A 23,072-nucleotide genomic window follows, 5' to 3' on the forward strand; every position below is an offset into this window, starting at 1 on the left:
TACCTGCATAGGAAATGCATTCAAGTGAATGTAGCTAAAGTAGAGTAGCTAACTACTGCTGACCTTTTCTTCCCTAAGTCCAGCAAGCATTTTTCAGTCTTTCTCACTTGACCTCTCAGTAGCATTTAACACTGCTGGACACTCCCTCATTTTAGAAATGCTCTCATCCTGTCCTTTGGCTCCAGTGACACACCTCTTTGGTCGCATATCTATTTTCTTCCTCACAACCACAGTCTCCTAAAGGTTCAGCTGTAGGTTCTGCACCCCTGTTCACTTGGTGGTCTCTCCAGGCAAACTCAACCTCATATGCTGATGATTCACCCATGTCTATCCCTGCTGTGAGCACCAGGCCCACATACCCAATTGCCTGAGACATCTAGATGTCTCAACGGTACACACACTGAACATGTCTAAAACCAAAATCATAATTTCCTCACCTACCACCCAACCCATCCAGAACCTTCTTTTTCTAGCATTCTCATCCCTCTAAATGGCAACACCAGTCAACTGGGAAATACAATTTTATTTAATCAGATAAACATTTTCTTACCAAGAGATGAATATAGTATAAAATACCAAGAAAGAACATTCTATAGTTATTAGGTAAGCAAATGATCTATGAGCTGGAAATATAGGAGGAAATGAAGTAATTGGGTCCTACGGAATGATAACCCCTTCTCAATAAGTGGGGCACTATGGTATCCTACAGCCTTTGGTTGGGGTTCCCTCCATAACAGGATATTACACAAAAATTGGAATCTAGCAAGGCAAAATTAATTCATGGAACTATGGATTGGCATACATGGTAACACAGAAAAAGGTGAGTAACACAGTTGCATTTAACATTTACAAGATCACAGTCAGAGACAAACTTCCTAGGAAGTCATTTGGAAATCTTCCTAGTGGTATTCTGCATTTTTTGAAGAAGGCTGAGGGTTAGGCTAGAAAAAGGAATGAGAAGTTGAAGACAGATGGGTAAGAAAAGTGATAGACACCACTCTTCACCTAAGCCTCATATACAGTGCTACCAGGTCCTCAAAGCCCCATTACCAATCATCTGTTCTCTCCAAAAGAATGTTCCATGATCTGGCGTAATATTACTTGGTGTAGTCTGTTAGATTGGAGTAGGTTTACCTCAACTGTAGTTTTTGGACCTTGTATACAGCAAAAAGAAAGTTATTATTTAACATAGCACACATTTATAAGTAACAGACATCTGATAAAACATTAAGAAATCAAACATTTAGGTAAGCATTTAGAGAAATAAATTACATGAGTTATGGATTTTGAAATGGTTCCCTAAGGATTCAGGGCAAATCCCTTCACTGAAGATATTAAAATTAGATTCAAAGAAGGACTTGAGAGAACACTAGAGTGAAAACTCCCACACTAATAAATATGAAACAGATGAATTTTAGCTTTGTCTATTTTTACTATGTACAGCTGTTATTTTTCTGATTCATTAAATGTAGATTTGGTATTCTAAACTCTCTCACTACAAATAACATAAAAATTAAATCAACAGCACTTAATTATGGTTCCAGACACTTACAGATATATGACAAGACATTCAAGGCCAAAACTATAAACTCCAAATACTGCTTTTACCATTGACAGAAACTGAGGGTTCTTAGGGAAGTTCTTCTCTGGAAAGTGATCTACTCCCAGGCTCCCCAGAATTCACACGGGATTACAAATTGCAAGCACTGCAGCTGATTTTAATTGCCACAGTGATGCATAGGGAGAGATGTGATATCTGGAGTAACTGGCTTCTAAACAATGAGGGGCTTTAAAGATTAAAGTCAACATTTTAAATAGCACTCAAAAATAAATAGGAAGCTAATGCCAACCATAGAATGCAGGTATAATATTCTCCATATGTTTTGGACCCTGTAGCTGAAAGACACCTAGCCCTCTGTATCCCACACAATAAAAACTCAAAGACAGGGCATTATAGCACTCTATTTTGAAGGTTAGAAATACAAAGATCATGGTGTGAACAAGACATATGTATACCGAGAGGTATTCTTGGATGTAGGATACCAACTGGAGAAATCAGTAGACATCTGTGAGGCTTTCTTAACCCAAGGCAAGCTGGTTGCTGCGGCTAAATGGATTTCGAATACCTGGAATCCTGGCCTAGAAGTGAATTGGTCCACAGTTCCTGCCGTTACCTGACAACAATGGAAGTACTGGATGCATCAATAGTTGGCTAAACCTTTCAAGTATGAAAAGTAATATGGCTGACTTCACACCTGAGTAAGAGTGAATTATAAGATCAAAGCATAATACTTGAAGAAATAACTTATTCAGTAATCATAGCCTAAAGAAATCATGCATCCCTGAAAGTGAACAGTCTTTGGTAAGCTAAACAAATCAAATGCAAACTCATACGGGAAAAACTAAATCAAACAAACCAGGAGTAATCCTGCCAATGTGAAAGAAAATTCTCCAAATAATATAGTTTTGTTTTAGCCAATGACATATGGGAAAATTTATGTAGTAAAGTATATGCTTATAAAGTTTCAACTTATATTTAGTGGGGGAAACAATTTATTATACCAAAAAAGCATAAATGTATGACAGATGGTAATGCTTTTTTTCTGTTCTTGGCAGGGTCCTTTTTTGGCTGAATGACTTTTGCTACTTCAAACTATGAACATTGTCATTCACACCTATTTTCTGAAATTAAACAGACCAATTCTATGATGAAACCCCTTATAAATTGGTTACTGTATAAAATCTTCCCATTTTGTATCATAAATTATCTAGAGTACCACTTTCCCTAGAATAATGGAAAAGGCCAAAACTGGGCAAAAAGCATTCTGTAATAAAACCTTTATTTTAAACTCCTTAAATCAATTTTGGAAAACCTTCTATATTTAAATGTTTTCTGGTAGGACTTTACCAAGGAAACGACTATAAAAGATTATATTAGAAATACACTCTTCCATTCTGAAATATTTATTTTTGCCTTTTAAAATGTTCAATTCCTGTAAATCATTTTCAAAATTATAAATGATGTATATGGATAGCTAGGTGATGGATCTAGTTGGTTTACCTTCTGAAAAATAGGAACATTTTTTCCTAAGATAGGTGATATAAGACTAGTTTGTTGTATTACTTAACTATGCAAACCATTTGTTTAAAGTAAGAAATTTATTTACTAGATAAAGAAGTGAAAGAATGTACTGTATATGCTGATGGAAAGCAAGGTAAAGGGTGAAATCAAGATCTCACTAGATGCAGGGGGTAGTGGGGAGGCAGGGATTAGATCTTCCTGCCTCTCACAGTGGCCAGCATTGTGTATTGCCTCCTTGAAAGTAACAAGGTTGTTCTCTCAGGCAGTTTCAGAAAGGCTGGCTGGTGTTAGATTTACTAACAGGTGATTCTCAGATGAAAATGATAAAAAATGTTAGGGTAGTTACAGTAACCCTGGCTGCTATAGCAAACCCCAGTACTTCAGCAGCTTTAAGAAAAACGTTTAATTCTCACCTACATAATAGTCCCAAGCAAATGCTTTTGGTGGGAGGAGCAGGATGATCTTCAGGGGAAGGGGAGATCTCTGTGTCACAGCAATCATTCAGAGATTCAAGGTTTTCAATGCCACCCCACTATCAAGCAAAAAGGGTATGAACAATGCTGGGAGACATTTTTCAAGGCCAGGCTTGGCTAGAACTCAGTCACATGTTCACATCTAAGAATAAGGAAGGCCAAAAAATGTCTGACTCCCATATTAGGAGAAAATAAAAGGAAATGTCTGATGAACAACTGGATAGTTTCTGTCACAACAAATATTACAAACATCTTATTGCGCCAATATTGTGGTTGGACAGCTGTCACTTGTTAAAAAATGGCTAGTGACACTATCTCTGCAATTTTTAAATAACACTTAATTTTACTTTTTTTCTGCTTATTCCATTTTTTCCCCTTATCTGCAACCTATTTTATTGATCATCTGCTAGTGATCTGGCAAAACTGATTGCAGGTAATGGTTTATTTTGAAGTGTGCATTCACATTCAAAAAGGAAGAATATTAGTAATGTAGCATGACATGCACAAACAGCTAAATTTTTTATAAAATATCCCGGAATGTCAACAAACTTTTTACTACCTTTTAAATAAAAAGGCAGGACTTTTTTTCCCCCAGTTTAAAACTACGAGAACTTGATCAAAATTTAGAGTGATCTAATTAATGATTAGGTAGATTTTTTTTTTTTTTTTTTTTGGTCTGAAAGAGACTCAACTTTATTTTCTAGCCATAATACAAAGAACATTTTCATCTTACAAATGCTGAAAAAATTTTGGTGAGGAACAAAATTTTGGAGAAAATGCTATGAAAATTAATAGCAGCCTCAGTGTTGTTATAGACTCTCAGGAAAATCCTTTTCTGGCAGATCTCTCTCTGGCATTACCATGCATCAGTTAGCTTATTCTCACGACAAAAGAGGGCTTCCATATGTAAATTATTTAGCCTATGGCTAGGCTGCCATAGGATCTATCTATTCCCTCCCAAGAAGATGAACTGTCTTTAATCCAGCAAGAAATAAAAACTCGTATTTTTCTGTAAAGTTTCTGTGAAAGACTGTTTCTAGAAATTGTTTTTCTTTAATACAATGGTCCCTTGGTATCCACAGCGAATTGGTTCCAGGACCCTTCACATTCTCCGATAGAAAAATGTCTGATATTCAAGTTCCTTAATGATGTGTCTGCAGTAGATTCCTGCCGGTGGGTTCATGGTCTCACTGACTTCAAGCATGAAGCCCAGACCTCCACGGTGTTATAGCTCTTAAAGATGGCGTGGACCCTGGCCGGGCGCAGTGGCTCACACCTGTAATCCCAGCACTTTGGGAGGCTGAAGCAAGAGGATCACGAGGTCAGGAGATGGAGACCATCCTGGCTAACACAGTGAAACCCCATCTCTACTAAAAATACAAAAATTAGATGGGCATGGTGGCGGATGCCTGTAGTCCCAGCTAGTCAGGAGGCTGAGGCAGGCGACTGGTGTGAACCCAGTCTGCCTCCACTGGGAGGCAGAGCTGGCAGCGAGCCAAGATCCACCATTGCATTCCAGTCTGGGCGACAGAGTGAGACTCCAACTCAAAAAAAAAAAAAGATGGCACAGACCCAAAGAGTGACTGGTAGCAACGATTTTTGTGAAGAGTGAAACAGCAAAAGCACAGAGCTTCCACAGCATTGAAGGGGACCCAACAGGTGCCCCTGCTGGCTGCTGGTGGACAGCTTTTATTCCCTTATTGTCCCCACCCAGGTTTTGTTTTTGTCCTATCAGAGTGCCCTTTTTTCAATCCTCACTACGATTGGCCACTTTTAGGATCCTGCTGATTGGTGCATTTTACAGAGTGCTGATTGGTGCATTTTACAGAGCGCTGATTGGTGTGTTTTACAGAGCGCTGATTGGTGCATTTTACAATCCTTTTGCTAGCTACAGAGCACTGATTGGTGCGTTTTTACAGAGCACTGATTGGTGCATTTTACAATCCCCTTGTTAGCTACAGAGCACTGATTGGTGCATTTTACAATCCTAGCTACAGAGCGCTGATTGGTGCATTTTACAATCCTGTTGTAGGACAGAAAAGTTCTCCAAGTCCCCACTCAACCCAGGAAGTCCAGCTGGCTTCACCGCTCAATAAAATGGCCTAGTATTTGCATATAACCTACGCACATCCTCTCCTACACTTTAAATCATATCTAGATTATTTATAATATCTAATATTATGTAAATGCTGTAAAATAGTTGTTATGCTGTATTTTTATTTGTATATTTATTTATGTTTTAATATTTTGGATCCACAGTTGGTTAAATCCAGGGATGAAGAACTGTGATGATGGGAGGGCTCACTGTATCTGTATTAAAGAATTAGGGTGGAAAAATAAACTTCCTTTCATGGTCCAACTTATGAATAAAAGTTGAAGCATCTTCATTAAAATTTCCCCCCAAATGAAAAAGGATGCTAGTGGCTGGATATCACTATCCTCTTTCCCTCAATTTATTCCTCAAAGAAATTAAAAGGGTTAGCAATTAAAAGATTTAGAACATCCCCCGTGGAAGGTCACCCATTCATCAGATTGTGCCCAGTGAAATTAAGCTTCTGGCTTGCATCACCTCACTCATCTGGGCCACTGGGATAACTGAAGCATCTCACCTCTAGGCAAAGTGCAGGGCTTTAATGGCTAGTTAAGCCCTGGTCAGTGCAGAATTTTATATGACTAATGAGACAGCAAGGCACCTTTGGTTGCGCTCTGCCCCAGGGTGTCCTCAAATTTGTCTCACTGCAATAAAAAACAAAAGTAAATCTAGCTCCAGAAGAGGGTATCCCTCATTTTGGCAGGCCTAAAACAGTAGTAGACAGCAGTGTAGCCGTTATGCACACTAGATCTGTGACTCAGATAATCCTGTGATCTAATCCTGGCACCATCAATCAAACACTGTGGGAATTGGGATAAGGTGGTTGTGAGAATTAAATGAAATAATCTTGTATATAGCATATAACCAGAGCTCAAGAAACAATGGTTTTTATTACTATCATTATTTTGGGAAACTTGTCCAACCAGGATATTTTAGATATTGATGAGTGCAGGGTGGGAAAAAAGGGGAAAAAAAAGTCTACTTACCAATCAATAAAAGGCAGTTTAAAGGACTGGAGCTGTTTGGGCAGATAAGTACATTAATCCCACCTACAATTAGATAAGGGATCACGTGGAAGGGTGATTGGAGTTGTTTAGTAAGGCCCCAGAGGCGGAGGCTGAACCAGTGCAGAGGGCAGAGGTCAAGGAGAGACAAATTTGGATTCATACAAGGAAGCATTTGGGGCAGATTAGAGCGGTTGGAAAAAAACGGCATGGGCTGCCTCCTGAAGGGGTCAGTATTCCAATCTTGGTTACTCAGGATCGGAAGAAATCTTGGTGGAGGAGTCCTGGATGGGACTCCAGAGATTTTGAGTTTCTAGGCAACGCCTCAGACTGTAGAAGAACGTAGCCCGACCTGCCGAGGCCAGCCTCGTCCTGCCCTCCTCCACTTCTGCAACTTTCCTGCTGAAAAGTCCTAAAATTTGACCGCGGGACTGGAAACCCCGCCCCCAGGCTGCCGCGAGCTCTGAAACTCTGTTGCTGTGGAGACGGAAGCGGTTGACCCAAGGATTCTGAACGGGGTTGGGGGAGGGGAGCCGACGTAGTTCAGGAACTGGGCGTGGCTTCGGTTACTGTGGTAGCGGGGACGCTTAGGCAGGGCCTGAGCCCAGTTTAGAGGCCAATGCTCCTCCCGTCCTTTGCATGGCACCCAAGAAGGAGAAAGGAGGGACTGTGAACACCAGTTCTAAGATATGGGAACCCTCGCTCATAGCTGCACAGTTCAATCAGGTGAGCCTTGAGCCCTTTAAGCCCTCCCTGCCCCGGGCAATGCCAGAGGCCCGGCCTTAAGGCTCGCCCTCTCATCCGTATCTCTCCGTGCCCTGATGGTTCCAGCACCCAGGGTCCCAGGGACAGGAAGTGCTTGATAAACGAATGGAACTTAAGGGAACACCCACCAGGTGAGTCAGTGTGATTTCAAAGGCCGGTGAGAACTGTGTGGTGGGGAAGAGAGGAGGTGTGGCTCTGACACCTCCAGAACCTTTTCAGTGAAGTCGTCCAGATGGCACTCCACAATTGTACTGGAATTCCTTTTATGGACTTTTTGTTTTCTCCTGAAACCTTCTAAAGGATGAGAATCGCATCAAATCATCTGTGGCCTGGCCCATAATAGGGCTTTAATAAATGCTGAGTGAAAACAGACACGGAGTGCCTAGAATTACACTGTATTTAGTACAAGGGAGCCTTGTATAGATAGGAAAAGATGATTTTTTAATGTAATGCCCTGATCCCACTATATTAAAGTTTTGACATATTTTGAAGGTGTAGGAGATCAGAGCAATGAGGGGTTGGCGGCCAGCTTACCCACAGGATGCCACAAAGGCACCAGGCAATCTACAAACCACCTACCACAGGACTTCAAAGTGCATGAGATCCCAGAATTCACTGGCTCCCCACCCAGCTTCAGTGAATGAGGAGCCCAATAGCTCTTGTCACCTGTGGCTGGAAATCCCCTTCTACATTAAGCTGTTTCCCAAGTTAGCATTTGGGAAGAGAAAAGTTGTTTCTGGAAATTCCAGCCCGCCATTGTGAACTACTTTGAAAAATGGGGAAAAAAATTTTTTTTTCATTTTATATATGTCTGTATGGTGCACTAGAGAGTTAGTACTTAAAGGGAAAATGGATCTAAAGTCTTGTGTTGCCCTCATGAGAAATTTTTACCTGTCTTTATTTTCTACTATAACTGTTTTTTTTCCTATTAACAGTAATTCTGTTTGATAAGGAAATTAGTCCTGACGAAGAATTTCGTGAAAGTAGTTATGATACTCCTGATGCTGATGTGATGTCATGGAATTTTGGGTCCTTTCTATAACTTTAGTAATGCCGGATGTCAGCTCAGTAATCCCCAGTTACATTCTCAAATTCTCAAAGATGTTTTTCAAAGCACTTTCTAAAAGCACCCTCTCTTTTGCTTTTATAAGTCAGCGCTAGCCAAAATAATTTTTTCTCCATTTTCTTTGAGATTGTGTAGGCCAAGTTTGGTCTTGGAGTGAACATTTCTGCTTGAATTATAAACTGCTGAACAACGGAGTTTGATGGAGGTGCTGACACTGCATTAGCTTTAGTGTTGCAAATATGAAGCTATAATTTTCCTAGTTGAATGGAAAACCTAAAGGCACTATTTGTCCTTATGGCTTGAAAACCTGAAATAATATTCAGCTTTCTTGATCCTACTCAAACAATATAACTTCAATAAATCTTATGTATTAATAGAAAGAATTTGAACTCAAAGTAATATGTAGTTTTAACTATAAAGAGTGAACTCAATTTTCTTCAGTTTGTTGGAATACACATTTTCTTATTGCAGGGAAAAGACAACTACCCTCCACCTCCTCTCACATTTTTCTCTGCTTGATTTCGTGTCTGATCTAAAAGAATAATTCCCAGATTAACCCAGCAGTTCAATGCCCAGAGGCATGCCCTAACCACCAATGAAACGGACTCTGAATTTAGGTTATAGATGACTGTGGGTGTGTGAATTTTGAGCACACATAGTGTGCTCTATTGTTTTAGTATCCAGAGAGTTTCTTTCCATATACTTGTTACTCATGTCCAAGTATGTGTGGTTGAGTGTGTGTGCTAGTGTGTGTGTTGTATTATGTGTGTGTGTTGGGGATGAGAGAGAAGGAAAGAATTCCTCCAGTCTTCCATAAACCAGTTTTTAGAAGTAACTCATGGGATAACCCAAATCAATAGTATTTTTGAACTCATGTTCATATTGGGTAGGCTTTAAAGAGAATAAACAAGTTCGCAATTTGGTTTTATTGAATTTACCTTGTATCACTGTCTCAGGTTATCCTTTCAGGCTGGAATAATTGTCAATTGTTTCATACATTTTAGTTGGTTTTAAAATATAAAATGATAGCAAATAATACAAAGCATTCTATCACTAAGCACTAAATGATTAAATAGAGACTAGAGGTTAGGAAGATGAATATGGGCTGGGATAGTCAGGAAATGATTTGTAAAATATTTGCCTTCGCCTGGGCTCTAAATAATGGGTGGAATTTGAACAGGTAGAATGAAGGAGCATGATTATTTTAAGTAGGGAGACTAATATGTGCACTAAGTAAATCTGACACATTTAGATTGGGAGAAAAAATGTACGTTAGACCACTTCTGGGTATACATTGCTCCTAAATTAATTCTGTCAAGGAAATGGTCATTTACTATCTTTGCTATCCATACACCAAAATATTTAACTTATTGATATGAGTGAAATTTCACATCTCAAATTATGTAAAAAGAAAATAGGTACATTGGCAATAAGATTATAAAAATATCCTTTTGTGTTAGTATGTATGTGACATAGACATTATATTTATGATCTCTAGCAGCATTAGAAAGTCAAAGATGCCTTGGTATCATAGAGATTAAAATCTTTCCATGCAATGGTCAAGGCAGGCTCTATTGGCCACAGTGATAGGAAGAAGTGTTAACCTTAGCACTCAGTACTATTTAAACAATATTAATTCCCCATCCTTCCCTCTCCTCACCCCCGGAAGCTGCCATTGTACTTTCCGTCTCTCCAAATTTGACTATTTTAGATACTTCATGTAAGTGGAATCATATAGTATTTGTCTTTTTGTGACTCTTATTTTACTTAACATAATGTCTTCAAGGTTCATTCATATTGTAGCATGTCTCAGAATTTCCTTCCTTTTTACATTTTATTTATTCATTCATTCATTGATGGGCACTTGGGTTGCTTTCACCTCTTGGCTGTGGGTGTGCTAAAATCTGTTGGAGTGCTAAAATCTGTTGGAGTCTCTGCTTTAAAATCATTTGGGTATGTGTACAGAAGTAGAATTTCTAGATCATATGATAATTCTGTATTTAATTTTGTTTTGAGACAGGGTCTATGTGGCCCAGGCTGATCTCAAACTCCTGGACTCAAGCAATCCTCCCACCTTGGGCTTTCAAAGTGCTAGGATTACAGCATTAAGCCACTGTGCCTGGATTTAATTTTTTGAGGAACTACCATATCATTTTGCACAGTGGCTACATCATTTTGCATTCCAACCAAAAATGTACAAGGATTTCCATTTCACCACATCTTTGCCAGCACTTTTTTAATTTTTTATTTATTTATTTTTTGGTGAGGTTTGTTTTTGTTCGTGTTTTGGTTTTGATTTTTTAATAATAGCTGTCCTAACAGATATGAGGTGATAGCTCACTGTGGTTTAGATGTTCATTTCTCTAATGATAAGTGATGTTGAGCATCTTTATTCTTTGTCTCTTGTAACAACTTTTGACTTAAAGTCTTTTTTTGTGTGTTATAGTTGCTTAACCTCCTGTGCTCGCTCTTGGTTACTATTAATATTTGCATGGAATATCTTTGTCTGTCCCTTACTTTCAACCTATGCATATCCTTAGAGCTAAAGTGAATCTCTGCAGACAGCATATACTTGAATTCTGAGTAGTTTTGTTTGTTGTTTTTTAATCCATTCTGCCAGTCTCTGTTTTATTATTGTAGGGTTTAATACATTCACATTTAAAGTAATTACTGGTATGAAAAGACTTACTTTTGCCATTTTATTATTTGTTTCCCATATGCCTTACAGATTTTTTGCGTCCTTTGTTACCTCCATTAGTGCCTTTATTTAGCTGATTTTTTTTTGTGACATGTTTAGAATGCCTTCTCATTTTCTTCTGTGTATATTCTATAGATATTTTCTTTGTGGTTACTATGGGAATTACATATATCATAAAATTATAATAGTCTGTCTTAAATTGATACCAACTTAATATCAATTGCTTATATAAATTCACTTTACAGCTTCACCTTCTGCATGACTTATGATGTCACAAATTACATCTTTATATACTATGTACCCATTAGCATAGATTTATAATTAATTTTATACATTTTTCTTTAACTCCTGTAGAAAATAAAGTGGATTTGCAAATCAGATTACAATAATACTTTTAAAAATACATTTGTCCATGCATTTTTTTACCAAAGAAATTTATATTTTTTATAGCTTTCAGTTACTATCTAGCATCCTTCATTTCAACTTGAAGGACTCTCTTTAAAATTTTTTTATCAATTTTATTTTTGTACTCATACATAATAGAGGTACACATTTTAGAGGTACATGTCATAATTTAATACAGTCATATAGTTTGAAAAGATCAAATGACTATAAGGATATTCATCACTTTAAATATTTGTCTTTTCTTTATACTAGAAACATTCCAATTATTCTCTTCTAGCTTTTTCGAAATATATGATAGATTATTGTAAATTATAGTCACTCTACTGATCTATTAAACACTAGGACTTATTTCTTCTATCAAACTCTATATTTGTATCCATTAAGCAAACTCTATGCCCTGGCTTCACTACTTTTCCCAGCCTCTGATAACTGTCATTCTACTCTTTATCTTCATGAGATCTACTTTTTTATTTCCTACATAAGAGGGAGAACATACAATATTCATCTTTCCCTTATTTCACTTAACATAATGAATGCCAGTTCCATCCTTGTTGCTATAAAGGACAAGATTTCATGTTGTATGGCTGAATAGTATTTCATTGTGTGTATATATACTGCATATATACAGTTTTCTTTATTGGTTCATCTGTTGATGGGAACTTAGATTGATTCCATATTTTGGCTATTGTGAATACTGCTGCAATAAGCATGGAAGTGCAAATCTTTCTTTGGTACATTGATATCATTTATTTTGGCTATATACCAAGTAGCGGAACTGCCGGATTATATGGTAGTTCTATCATTAGTTTTTTGAGGAATCTCCATACAGTTGTCTATAGTGTCTGTATTAATTTACACTCTCATCAGCAGTATACAAGAGTTCCCCTTTCTCCACATCCCTGCCAACACTCATTATTCCCTGTCTTTTTGATAAAAGCCATTTTAACTAGGGTGGGATGATATCTCATTGTAGTTTTGATTTGCATTTATCTATGATTAGCGATGTTGAGCATCTTTTCATACACCTTTTGGTCATTTGTACATCTTTTTTGAGAAATGTCTATTTGAATCCTTTGCCTATTTTTAAATCAGATTATTTGGGTTTTTTTTCCTATTTAGTTGTTTGAGCTCCTTAAATACCTGGTTATTAATCCCTCGTCAGATGGATAATTTGCAAATATTTTCTCCCACTGCATGAGTTGTCTTTTCATTTTGTTGATTGTTTTCTTTGCTGTGCAGAGCTTTTTAGCTTGATGTGATCCCACTTCTCTATTTTTGCTTTGGTTGCATATGCTTTTGAGGTCTTACACACAAAAAAATACTTGCCTAGACCAATGTCCTGAAACATTTCTCCAATGTTTTCTTCTAATAATTTCATAGTCTCAGGTATTAGATTTAAGTCTGCAATCCATTTTGATTTGATTTTTGTATATGGAGAGAGACAGGGGTCTAGTTTCATTCTTCTGCATATGGATATCCAGTTTTCCCAGCATTTATTTCCCATTTATTGAAGAGACTGTCCTTTTCTGTTGTAAGCTCTTGGCACTGTTGTTGAAAATGAGTTTACTACAAATTCGTGTATTTATATCTGAGTTCTCTATTCTGTTCCATTGGTCTATGTGTCCATTTTTATGCCAGTCCCATGCAGATTTGTTTACTATATTTTGAAATCAGGTAGTTTGATGCCTCTAGCTTTGCTCTTTTGCTTAAGAATCCTTTGGTTCTCCTGGGTTTTGTGTGGTTCCATATAAATTTTAGGATTTTTTTCTATTTCTGTGAAGACTGTCATTAGTATTTTAATAGGGATTGCATAACTGTAAATTATTTTGGATAGTATAGATATTTTTACAATATTAATTCTTCCAATCCATGAGCATGGGATATCTTTTCTTTTTGGTGTATATCCTCTTCAATCACTTACATCAGTGTTTTCTAGTTTTACTTGTATAGATCTTTCATTTCTTTGATAAAATTGATTCCTAGGCATTTTATCACTACTGCAAATGGGCTTGCTTTATTGATTTTTTTTTTCAGATTGTATGCTGCTGGTGAATATAAGTGCTACTGATTTCTGTATGTTGCTTTTGTATCCTGCAACTTTACTGAATATATCAGTTCTAACAGTCTCTTTGGTGAAGTCATTAGATTTTTCTAAGTATGAAATCATGTCTGTGAACAATGCTAATTTGACATATTTCTTTTCAATTTGGATGTCCTTCATCTCTATCTCTTGCCTAATTGTTCTGGCCAAGATTTCCAGCATTATATTAAATAAAAGTGGTAAAATTCAGCATCCTTTTCATTCTATTCCAGATCTTAGAGGAAAGGCTTTCCATTTCTTCCTGGTCAGTATGATTTTAGCTGAGGGTTTGGCCTTTATCATTTGAGGTATGTTTCTTCTATACCCAGTTTTTTATGGTTTTCATCCTAAAGAGATGTTAAACTTTGTCAAATGCTTTTTCATCATCTATTGAAATGATCATATGTGTTTTGTTCTTGGTTCAATTCATACAATGTATCATGTTTCTTGATTTACCTATGCTAAGCCTTCCTCGCATTCCTGACATAAGTTCCACTTGATAATGGTAAATTATCTTTTTAATATGTTGTTGAATTTGGTTTGCTAGTATTAGGTTGGTGCAAAAGTAATTGCAGTTTTGGCCATTTTAATGATATTTAGCACTTTATCAGTGATACTGACCTGTAGCCTTTTATGTTGTTTCTTTATGTGGTTTTGGTATCAAGGTAATGCTGGCATCACGGAGTAAATTTGGAAGTATTCTCTTTTTCTCAATTTTTTTGAAGAATTTGGGTAGAATTGGTAAGAGTTTCACTTTAAATGTTCAATAGAATTCAGCAATGAAGCTATCATGTCCTGGGGTTTTATTTGATGGGAAATTTTTTATTACAGCTTCAATCTTATTATTCATTATTGGTTTGTTAAAATTTTCTATTTATTCATGGTTCAATCTCAGTAAGTTGTATGTGTTAGGAATTTATCCATTTCTTCTAGGTTTTCCAATTGTTGTTCAGTTGTTCATAATAGTCTCTCATGATTCTTTGCATTTCTGTGGTCTTAGTTGTTATATCTCCTATTTTGTTCCCAAGTTTATTGACCTGGGTCCTCTCTCTTTTTTCTTAGTCTAGCTAAAGATTTGACAGTATGTTTATCTTTTCAAAAAAAATCAACTTGTTTTATTCCATTGATCTGTATTTTTTTAGCTTCATTTTCATTTATTTCTTCTCTGATGTTTGTTATTTTCCTTCCACTAATTTAAGGTTTGATTTGTTCTTGCTTTTCTAGTTCTTTGAGGCACATGACTGACATGGTTTGGATCTGAGTCCCTAACCAAATCTCACCTTGAATTGTAATCCCCATAATCCCCATATGTCAAGAGAGACCAGATGGAGATAATTGAATCATAGGGGTGGTTTTCCCCATGGTGTTCTTGTGATAGTGAGGGAATATCACAAGATCTTATAGTTTTATAAAAGGCTGTTCCCCTGCACTGGCTCATATGCTTTCCCACCTGCTGCCATGTAAGATGTGCCTTTGCTTCTCCTTCATCTTCCACCATGATTGTAAGTTTTCTGAGGCCTCCCCAGCAATAGAGAATTGTGAATCATTAAACCTCTTTTCTTTATAAATTACCCAGCCTTGAGTATTTCTTCATAGTGGTATGAGAATTGACTAGTATAATTATTAAGTTTTTTTATTTGAAGTCTTTCTACTTTATGGATACAAGTGTATTCCAATAAACTTTCCTCTTAATATTTATTTTGCTGTATTCCATAGATTTTAGTATGTTGTTTTTCCATTTTCATTTGTTTCAAGACATTTTTTAATGTTCTTAATTTTTTCATTGACCAATTTATCATTCAGAAGCAAGTTGTTTAATTTCCATGTGTTTTTGTAGTTTTTGAGGTTTCTCTTGTTATTGATTTCCAGTTTTATTCCTTTGTGGTCAGAAAAGATGCTCGATATGATTTCCACTCTTTTTAATTTGTTGAAATTTGTTTTGTGGCCTAAGATATGGTCTGTACTGGAAAGTGTTCTGTGTGCTGCTAAAAAGAATGTATATTCTGCAGTATTTGAGTGAAATGTTGTGTAAATATCAGGTAGGCTTCTTTGGTATAGTGTGTATTTTAACTCCAACTATTTTTGGTGATTTTTTGTCTGGATTATTTGTCCATTACTGACAGTGGGTCCTCTACAATCATTGTATCATAATCTATCTCTCCCTTTACAACTGTTAATGCTTGCTTTATGTACTTGGGAGCTCTGATGTTGGATACATATTTATAATGGCTATATTTTCTTGCTGAATTGACATCTTTATCATTATTTAGTGACCTTCTTTGTCTCTTTGTGCAGTCATGATTTGTAATTTATTTTACCTGATATAAGTATAGCTATTCTTGCTCTGTTTTTGGTTTCAGGTTGCATGAAATACCTCTTCACTTTCAGGGTATGTGTGTCTTTATAGGTGAGGTGGGTTTCTTGTAGGCAGCATAGAGTTGGGTCTTTTCTCTTTATTCATTGAGCCATTACAATTCTCTAATTGAATCAATTTACAGTCAGTGTTATTAAGGACTTACTACTGCCATTTGTTGCTTGTGTTCTCGTTTCATAATTCCTCTTCCTTTCTTCCTTTCTGTCTTCCTTTGTGATTAAGTGATTTTTCTCTGGTAGTATATTTTAATCTGTTTCTTTTTATTTTTACGAATCTATTATAGGTTTTTGCCTTGTGGCTACCATGAGGCTTACAAATTATTTTAAAGAGATGACCACTTAGCTTAGAAAAGTATAAAAACAAACAATTTAAAAAACCTTCACACTTTAACTCACCACCCATTTTGACTTTATGTTGTCTCAATTTGCATATTTTTAATATTGCCTATCTCTTACCAGGTTGCTATAGCTATTATTGTTTTTAATAGATTTGTCTTTTGGGCCTCATAGTCCAATTATTAGCTGATTGCACACCATAATTACAGCATTAGAGTATCCTGGGTTTGTTTGTGCACTTAATTTTACTAGTGGGTTTTATACCTTCAAATATTTTCTTTTTACACATTAGTTTTTTTTTCTTTCACATTAAAGAACTCCCTTTAGCTTTTCTTTTAAGATGAGTCTGGTGATGGTGCATTCTCTTAGCTTTTGTTTATTAGGGAAAGACTTTATTTCTCCTTTGTATTTGAAGTGTAGCTTTGCTGGATAAAATATACTTTGATGGCATTTTTTTTTTCTTTTTTTTGTACTTTGAAAATGTCACCCGAATCCCTCCTGGCCTATATAGTTCCCATTGAGAAGTTTGTTACCAGATGAATTAGAACTCTTAGATCTTATTTGCTTCTTTTTTTTTCTTGCTGCTTTTAGGATCATCTCTTTGTCCTTGACCTTTGAGAGTTTGATTATTCTATGCCTTGGGGTAGTCTTATTTGTGTTGCCTAATGCAATGAACTCCCTCAGCTTTTGGTTTTCTGGGAATGTCTTTATTTCCAGCCAGGCGTGGTGGCTCACGCCTGTGATCCCAGCACTTTGGGAGGCTGAAGTGGGTGAATCACCTGAGGTCAGGGGTTCAAGACCAGCCTGGGCAACATGGTGAAATGCCATTTCTACTAAAAATACAAAATTAGCTGGGCATGGTGGTGTGTGCCTGTAGTCCCAGCTATTTGGGAGGCCGAAGCAGGAGAATTGCTTGAACCTGGGAGGTGGAGGTTGCAGTGAGCCAAGATCGCGCCACTGCACTCCAGCCTGGGCAACAGAGTGAGGCTCTGTCTCAAAATAAATAAATAAATAAATAAATAAATAAATAAGAGTCCCCTTCCACCCAGACCTTCCTATCTATTCACATATCTGCTGCCAAGTGGCTATACAAAGTTTCAGATCTCATTATTTAAAGTGGCTTAAGGTAGCAGAGGCATGGCTACCTGGGAATGTCTTCATTTCTTCTTCATTTTTGAAGCACAGTTATGCTGAATGTAGGACTCTTAGTTGACAGTCTTTTTCTTTCAGCACTTTAAATATATCATCCCAGTGCCTTCTAGCCTGCAGGGTTTCTCCTGAAAAATTTGCTGATAATCTTATTGAGAATCCCTTATACATAATGAGTCACTTTTCCCTTGCTGCCTTCAAAATTCTCTCTGTCTTTAGCTTTTGATAATTTGATTATGTGTCTCTTTGGGTTTATCATACTTGGAGTTTGTTGAGCTTCTTGGATTTCTATATGCATGTCATTCCTCAAATTAGAGATGCTTTTAACCATTACCAATAAAAGTAATCTCTCTACCTCTTTCACTCTCTCTTATCTTTCTGGGATTTCCATATGCATCTACTGGTCTGCCTGGTGGTATCCCTTAAGTCTCTTTTGCTCTATATACTTTTCTTCATACTTTTTTCTTTTTGCTTATCAGTCTATAATTTCAAATGGTCTGTCTTCAGGTTCACTGATTATTTCCTCTGTCTCATCAAGTCTTCTTCTGAATCCCTCTAGTGAAATTTCCAGTTTAGTTATTGTATTTTTCAGCTCATGAATTTCTGTTTGGTTCCTTTTAATAATTTCTTTTTGTTGATATTCTCATTTTGTTCATAGGTCAGTTTCTGGATTCCTTTAATTCTTTAATTGCATTCTCCTTTAGGTGTTTGAACATATCTAAAACAGTTTTCTTTTTTTAATTTTGCCTTGTAAATCCAATGTGTATATTTCTTTAAGGACAGTTTCTGAAGATTTATTTTGTTGATTTCAATGAGGCCATGTGTTCCAATTTCTCTGTATGCCTCACTGAAAATTGGGCATTTGAAAAAATAGCCACTTCCAGGTTTTGAAGATTGGTATAAAAATTTTTCACTAATTAGTGGGATACGTCCTGAGCCTTAGCAACAGCCCAGGATAAAGGCTTAAAATCTTCCCAAGTCTTTTCTGGGCATGCATGCATTCTTCCTGGCTGTGTATGTGTACTTTTTTTTTTTTTTAGACAGGGTCTTGCTCTATCACCCAGGCTGCAGTGCAATTGCACGGTGTTGGCTCACTGCAGCCTTGACCTCCCAGGCTCAAGCAATCTTCCCAAGTCAGCCTCAAGTAGCTGGGACCACAGGTATATGCTACCACACCCAGCTAATTTTTGTATTGCTTTGTAGAAATGGGGTTTATTTTAATAAAAAAAAATGTTCTCCCACATATGACTGCTTTTAAATATGTCTTAATTTCCTAGAGTTTCACAACAGTTTCCTCTCAGGGCGTTAGATGTGTCGTTGTATTCCTCTGCCCATAATCTCGTTCCTCAGGCATCCATGAGTGTGCCATTGCCCTGAAGCTTTCGTGTACCGAAAAGCTTGCCACTGACCACAGCTTCTGCCAGCCTGAGATTTGAGCTGTCCTGCTGTTCCCTGTCTGAACTCCGAGTCAGATCAGACATAAAACAGTCCCTTGGGCTGCCCACTGAAAGCTTAGAACATTGCAAATAAGATATACTCTACTCCTCTGGCTCACAGACAGGAATCAGGAATTGGGCTGCTTTCTCCCATCCATGATACCACCACACCACCTCAGGGAGGACATGAACAAGGGAGAGTAAAAGTGCCACAAAATTTTCTGCTGTATTACATGTTGAATTTTCTTGATTGGTCATTCATTTGTTAGATCTTCGACTGATTTCATAACTCCTATACTGCTACGTTAGTCTTTACATTTTTTTTTTAATGCTGGGCAAAGAGGGACTGGAGCTTTCTAGCCTGCCATCTTGCTGATGTCACTCTGATCTAAGATACTTTTTAATAAATTCTGATTTTTTTTTCATTTTTTCCAAGCCTATCATATGGGAGGTGATGCTGGGAAGAGAGAGATGAGTAAAAGCTTTGTTCGTGGCAATTTATAAAAAATTTCCAGACGTGTTTAAATAGTATAGCCATTCCCTCTAGAAGCTTATGGATTGCACACAAAGCCTATCTCTGAATAATGCAAATGTTCAGAGATGGCTGAGCTATATATTTCAATTAGAACTCTGTGTTATGGTCAGAATTTCTGTGCCAACACAAGAAAAATAAATCACACAATTATTAATGTTAAGTGAAGCATGGTACCAGTAAAGAGAATATCTATAGACCAGACATAAATTTTTTCATTAAAATATGGGCCTTTTGTCCCCATATGTGTTCTTCAGAATACCAGGATTGCCTGGAAGCTTGTTTAGATTCTTTAGACATCTTATAGTAGGGTTTAGATTGGAGTTTTGTCAATTTTAATCATTAAATGCTTTTATATTTGCAGATTATCTGAAGCTGGTATTTTTTTCTTCCTAACATTTAAAGTCACATTTTTACTTTAATCTATACTTGTGAAACCAACTATTGGCATGACAGTTATTCCATTCCCTTACTGTGACACCACAGGAAACATTAAATGCACAGAAAAAAGTTTATGGCAACCCACGCACCTCTTAACCTAGCCAGACCCACTACTCCAGTATTCATTAATTTCATTCTGCAATGATGATTTCAGTTTCCTAATACTCAAGGGACTGAAAACTCCTATTATTATTTGCCTAATTTTTATCAAGAATTTACTTTATGATAAAGCTTTTAATTCTTCTTTAGTATAAATGTCTACATATTTTAAAATATTTGGAAACATCTACTATAATATATTGAGGTCCTGAGACTGCTAGGTCTTGCTTCCAATTTCTGTATTTTCATTCTCAGTGTAGGGTTGCCCTTTTTCAAATAAGAGATAATATTTGCATAATTATTACTTTTACAGGCTGAAAAACACAAAGTGATTCTACACATTATAGTGCTGTCCTTTACAATACTCACTCAGAGATGGAGACCCCCGGGTATCTAGGCTAATTTGATCCTTTTACAAAACTGACAATCTAGGAGTTTCAAGATCGGGTCCAAAGACATGTAGTGATTTCTCACATCAGAAACCAAATCTTATATTTTCTCACTATTCCATTCTTCCTCCTTAACAGTAAGTTGTGAGGATCATTACATTTTACGTGGACCTTGCAATTCAACACAAAATGTTAAATATTTGGTCTCTTATGTCACTCTCTACCATAGTGCTATGAAGTAGATATTATTAGAGTAGAAGAAGTTATTTAATAAATGTCTATTGAAAAATTTTCGATTAGTACTTAAACTTGATATTAAAGTGTCACTTAAAACCAATAAATAAGTGTGAAAAGAGTACTTATTTTACCTGAAACATCAGATTTCATCCTTAGTAAATCTTTTATCCTCTGACTTTCACATTTAGAGGACAGAAAGACCATAGCATTTTCTTGTTTATATTCAACTCTTAGGCTTCTTACTGAGAGCATCTAAATAGAACAGGTAGAGATATTTGAGTTTATAACTCCATACTCTTTTGTGAGACACATAAATTCTTGGTTAGGAAAAAGTTATTTTTCTAGCTCCAAAAAAGTACAGAAAATGGTCCTTCTGATACCTGAAAGCATGCCATATTCCCTGGTTGTGCCAGCCAAAACTCGTCTCATGTAGTGATTTATCACATCAGGAACCAAATCTTATATTTTTTCACTATTCCATTCTTCCTCCTTAACAGTAAGTTGTGACAATCATAACATTTTATGTGGACCTTGCAATTCAACTTATTGTACAACTCATTGACCACGATCTTTCCCCATATTCAGTCTGCCTCTAAGTCCTCTCGATTTTTTCTATAACATCTCACTTCTACCTCTTCCTTTTCATTCTCATGCCTTCATTATAGCCTAGACTCACATCATTTGATCCCTAGGTTTTTAAAAGAGCCCTTTACTTCTACTCATCTTGGAATTACCTATTTGTTTGTCAAACCATTTATCTTTCCTAAACACTGCACACACCATGTTAATTCCCAGTTTAAAAATTGAAAGTGACCATCTGTAATCCCTTTGAACAAAGTCTAATTAGCCTGCCTTCTTCTGCAATTTCTAGTCTAGCTCCAGACTAAAGCCACAAGATATCCCACAGGATAACCAAATTGAATTGTTACAGGCAAGATAGTTCCCTCACTGCTGTATAGGCACATAAAGGATGCAATGAGCTGCTGGAGAAAGTTCCACTCTGGGTAAGACAGACATTGATATTGAATCCTGATTGTCAGCCATGTAACAGGGTAACCTCAAGCATCTTTCTTACCTGCTCTGAGATTTATTCTCCTTTTGTCAGATAGAGACAATAATATCCATGTCAAAAGCTTGCTGTGAATATTAAATGATGTTTATTTCATTTCATAAATATTTCCATAAAACATGGCATCTAATACACCTTCAATAGACGACTTATCTCCCTCTTTTCTGCTCTCTCACTCAGTCTCCTTGCTTGACATGAACTTCTACCTTTCCACTCCTTGCTCATCCATCCAATCTTTGAGGCTCTCTTAAAGCATGTCTTGCAGCAAGCTTTCCTAGCAACCAACCCTAACCCACTGTTTTTCTTCCTTCACCTTGGTTTTAGGATCTCTCTTATAACTTAATACTTAGTTACAGAATGTCTTGAAGTAGTTGCTATGTATTTCACGTTTTTTAGAACACAAGTATTAATAGAACATGAGCTGCTAAAAATCACATCTTACTCTTCTTATATGTCCCCCAAAATAATTAGCATGGTTTTAGGCATGTAGTGTACACCCAAACTCTATACTGAATTAATTCACTGATTTACTTTGAAATATGAAGAAATGTATGTTATGGGAACCAGGACAGTTAGTTGAATTAGATGTTTTACAGAAAACATTTGTATTAAAAAGGCATCACAGCAGATACATAGGATGATTATGATTGTGTCCTGAGAAGAACTATGCAATGACCCATTTCACTTTTCAGAGATATTTCATCTGCCAACCAGAAGGCATTTAAGTTAAAGTTCTTTAGAACATTTAGTTTACAGCCTTTCCTTATTATACTTCTAGTTGAGGAATCACATTTTAATTTTTAATTTTTTTCTATTATTAAACATAGCTTAGTGACAATAGCTGAGTTGTGCTTAACTTAGAAAATAGTAATGGAAGTTCCTAGAGTTTTGAACAAAGCTTCTAATTCTTATAAAGGGCTGGAAAGTGGATTTGAGTTCAAGATAGGTATTATTGAAATGTTAATATCACAGTCCTCTTAAATAAGGAAAGTTATAAAATATATAAATACTAGGATGATCATAAACTGGGTCTAAGTAGGATTTGGGAAGGAAGAGTTCAGTTGAACTGAAGTGCATGAAACCCTTATAAATGTAGTTTATCAAAAAGGAAAATGCATTTTATTGGACAGAACCCTTGAGCAATTTTTGAGAGGCAGCAAAGAGTTTTTCAACTTTTTGATCTTAAACAGCAAGCTATTTCTTATGTTAATGTGTATTTAAGACTTACTGGAAATACTCATAATATGAGCTGAAGACTGATGTCTGGCAGCAAGCAGATTTCTGGAATTGAGTTGGCTTTTATGACTATATTTTCTGAAATATGCTTTCATTGATATTTACAAAAC

General features: G+C 36.5%; 1 protein-coding gene across 1 annotated transcript in view; it reads left to right on the forward strand.

The window, feature by feature from the left end:
• Positions 1–7,219: 7,219 nt before the first annotated feature.
• SPAG17 (sperm associated antigen 17) overlaps positions 7,220–23,072 on the forward strand; it is a 238,369-nt gene continuing 222,516 nt past the window's right edge. The window contains exon 1 of the mRNA XM_030824766.1: positions 7,220–7,377. Coding sequence (XP_030680626.1) covers positions 7,291–7,377 — 87 coding nt within the window. The 5' untranslated portion in view covers positions 7,220–7,290. The remainder of the gene's footprint in view (positions 7,378–23,072) is intronic.

Source organism: Nomascus leucogenys, chromosome 12 (assembly GCF_006542625.1).
Source record: "Nomascus leucogenys isolate Asia chromosome 12, Asia_NLE_v1, whole genome shotgun sequence".
Lineage (NCBI taxonomy): Eukaryota > Metazoa > Chordata > Mammalia > Primates > Hylobatidae > Nomascus > Nomascus leucogenys.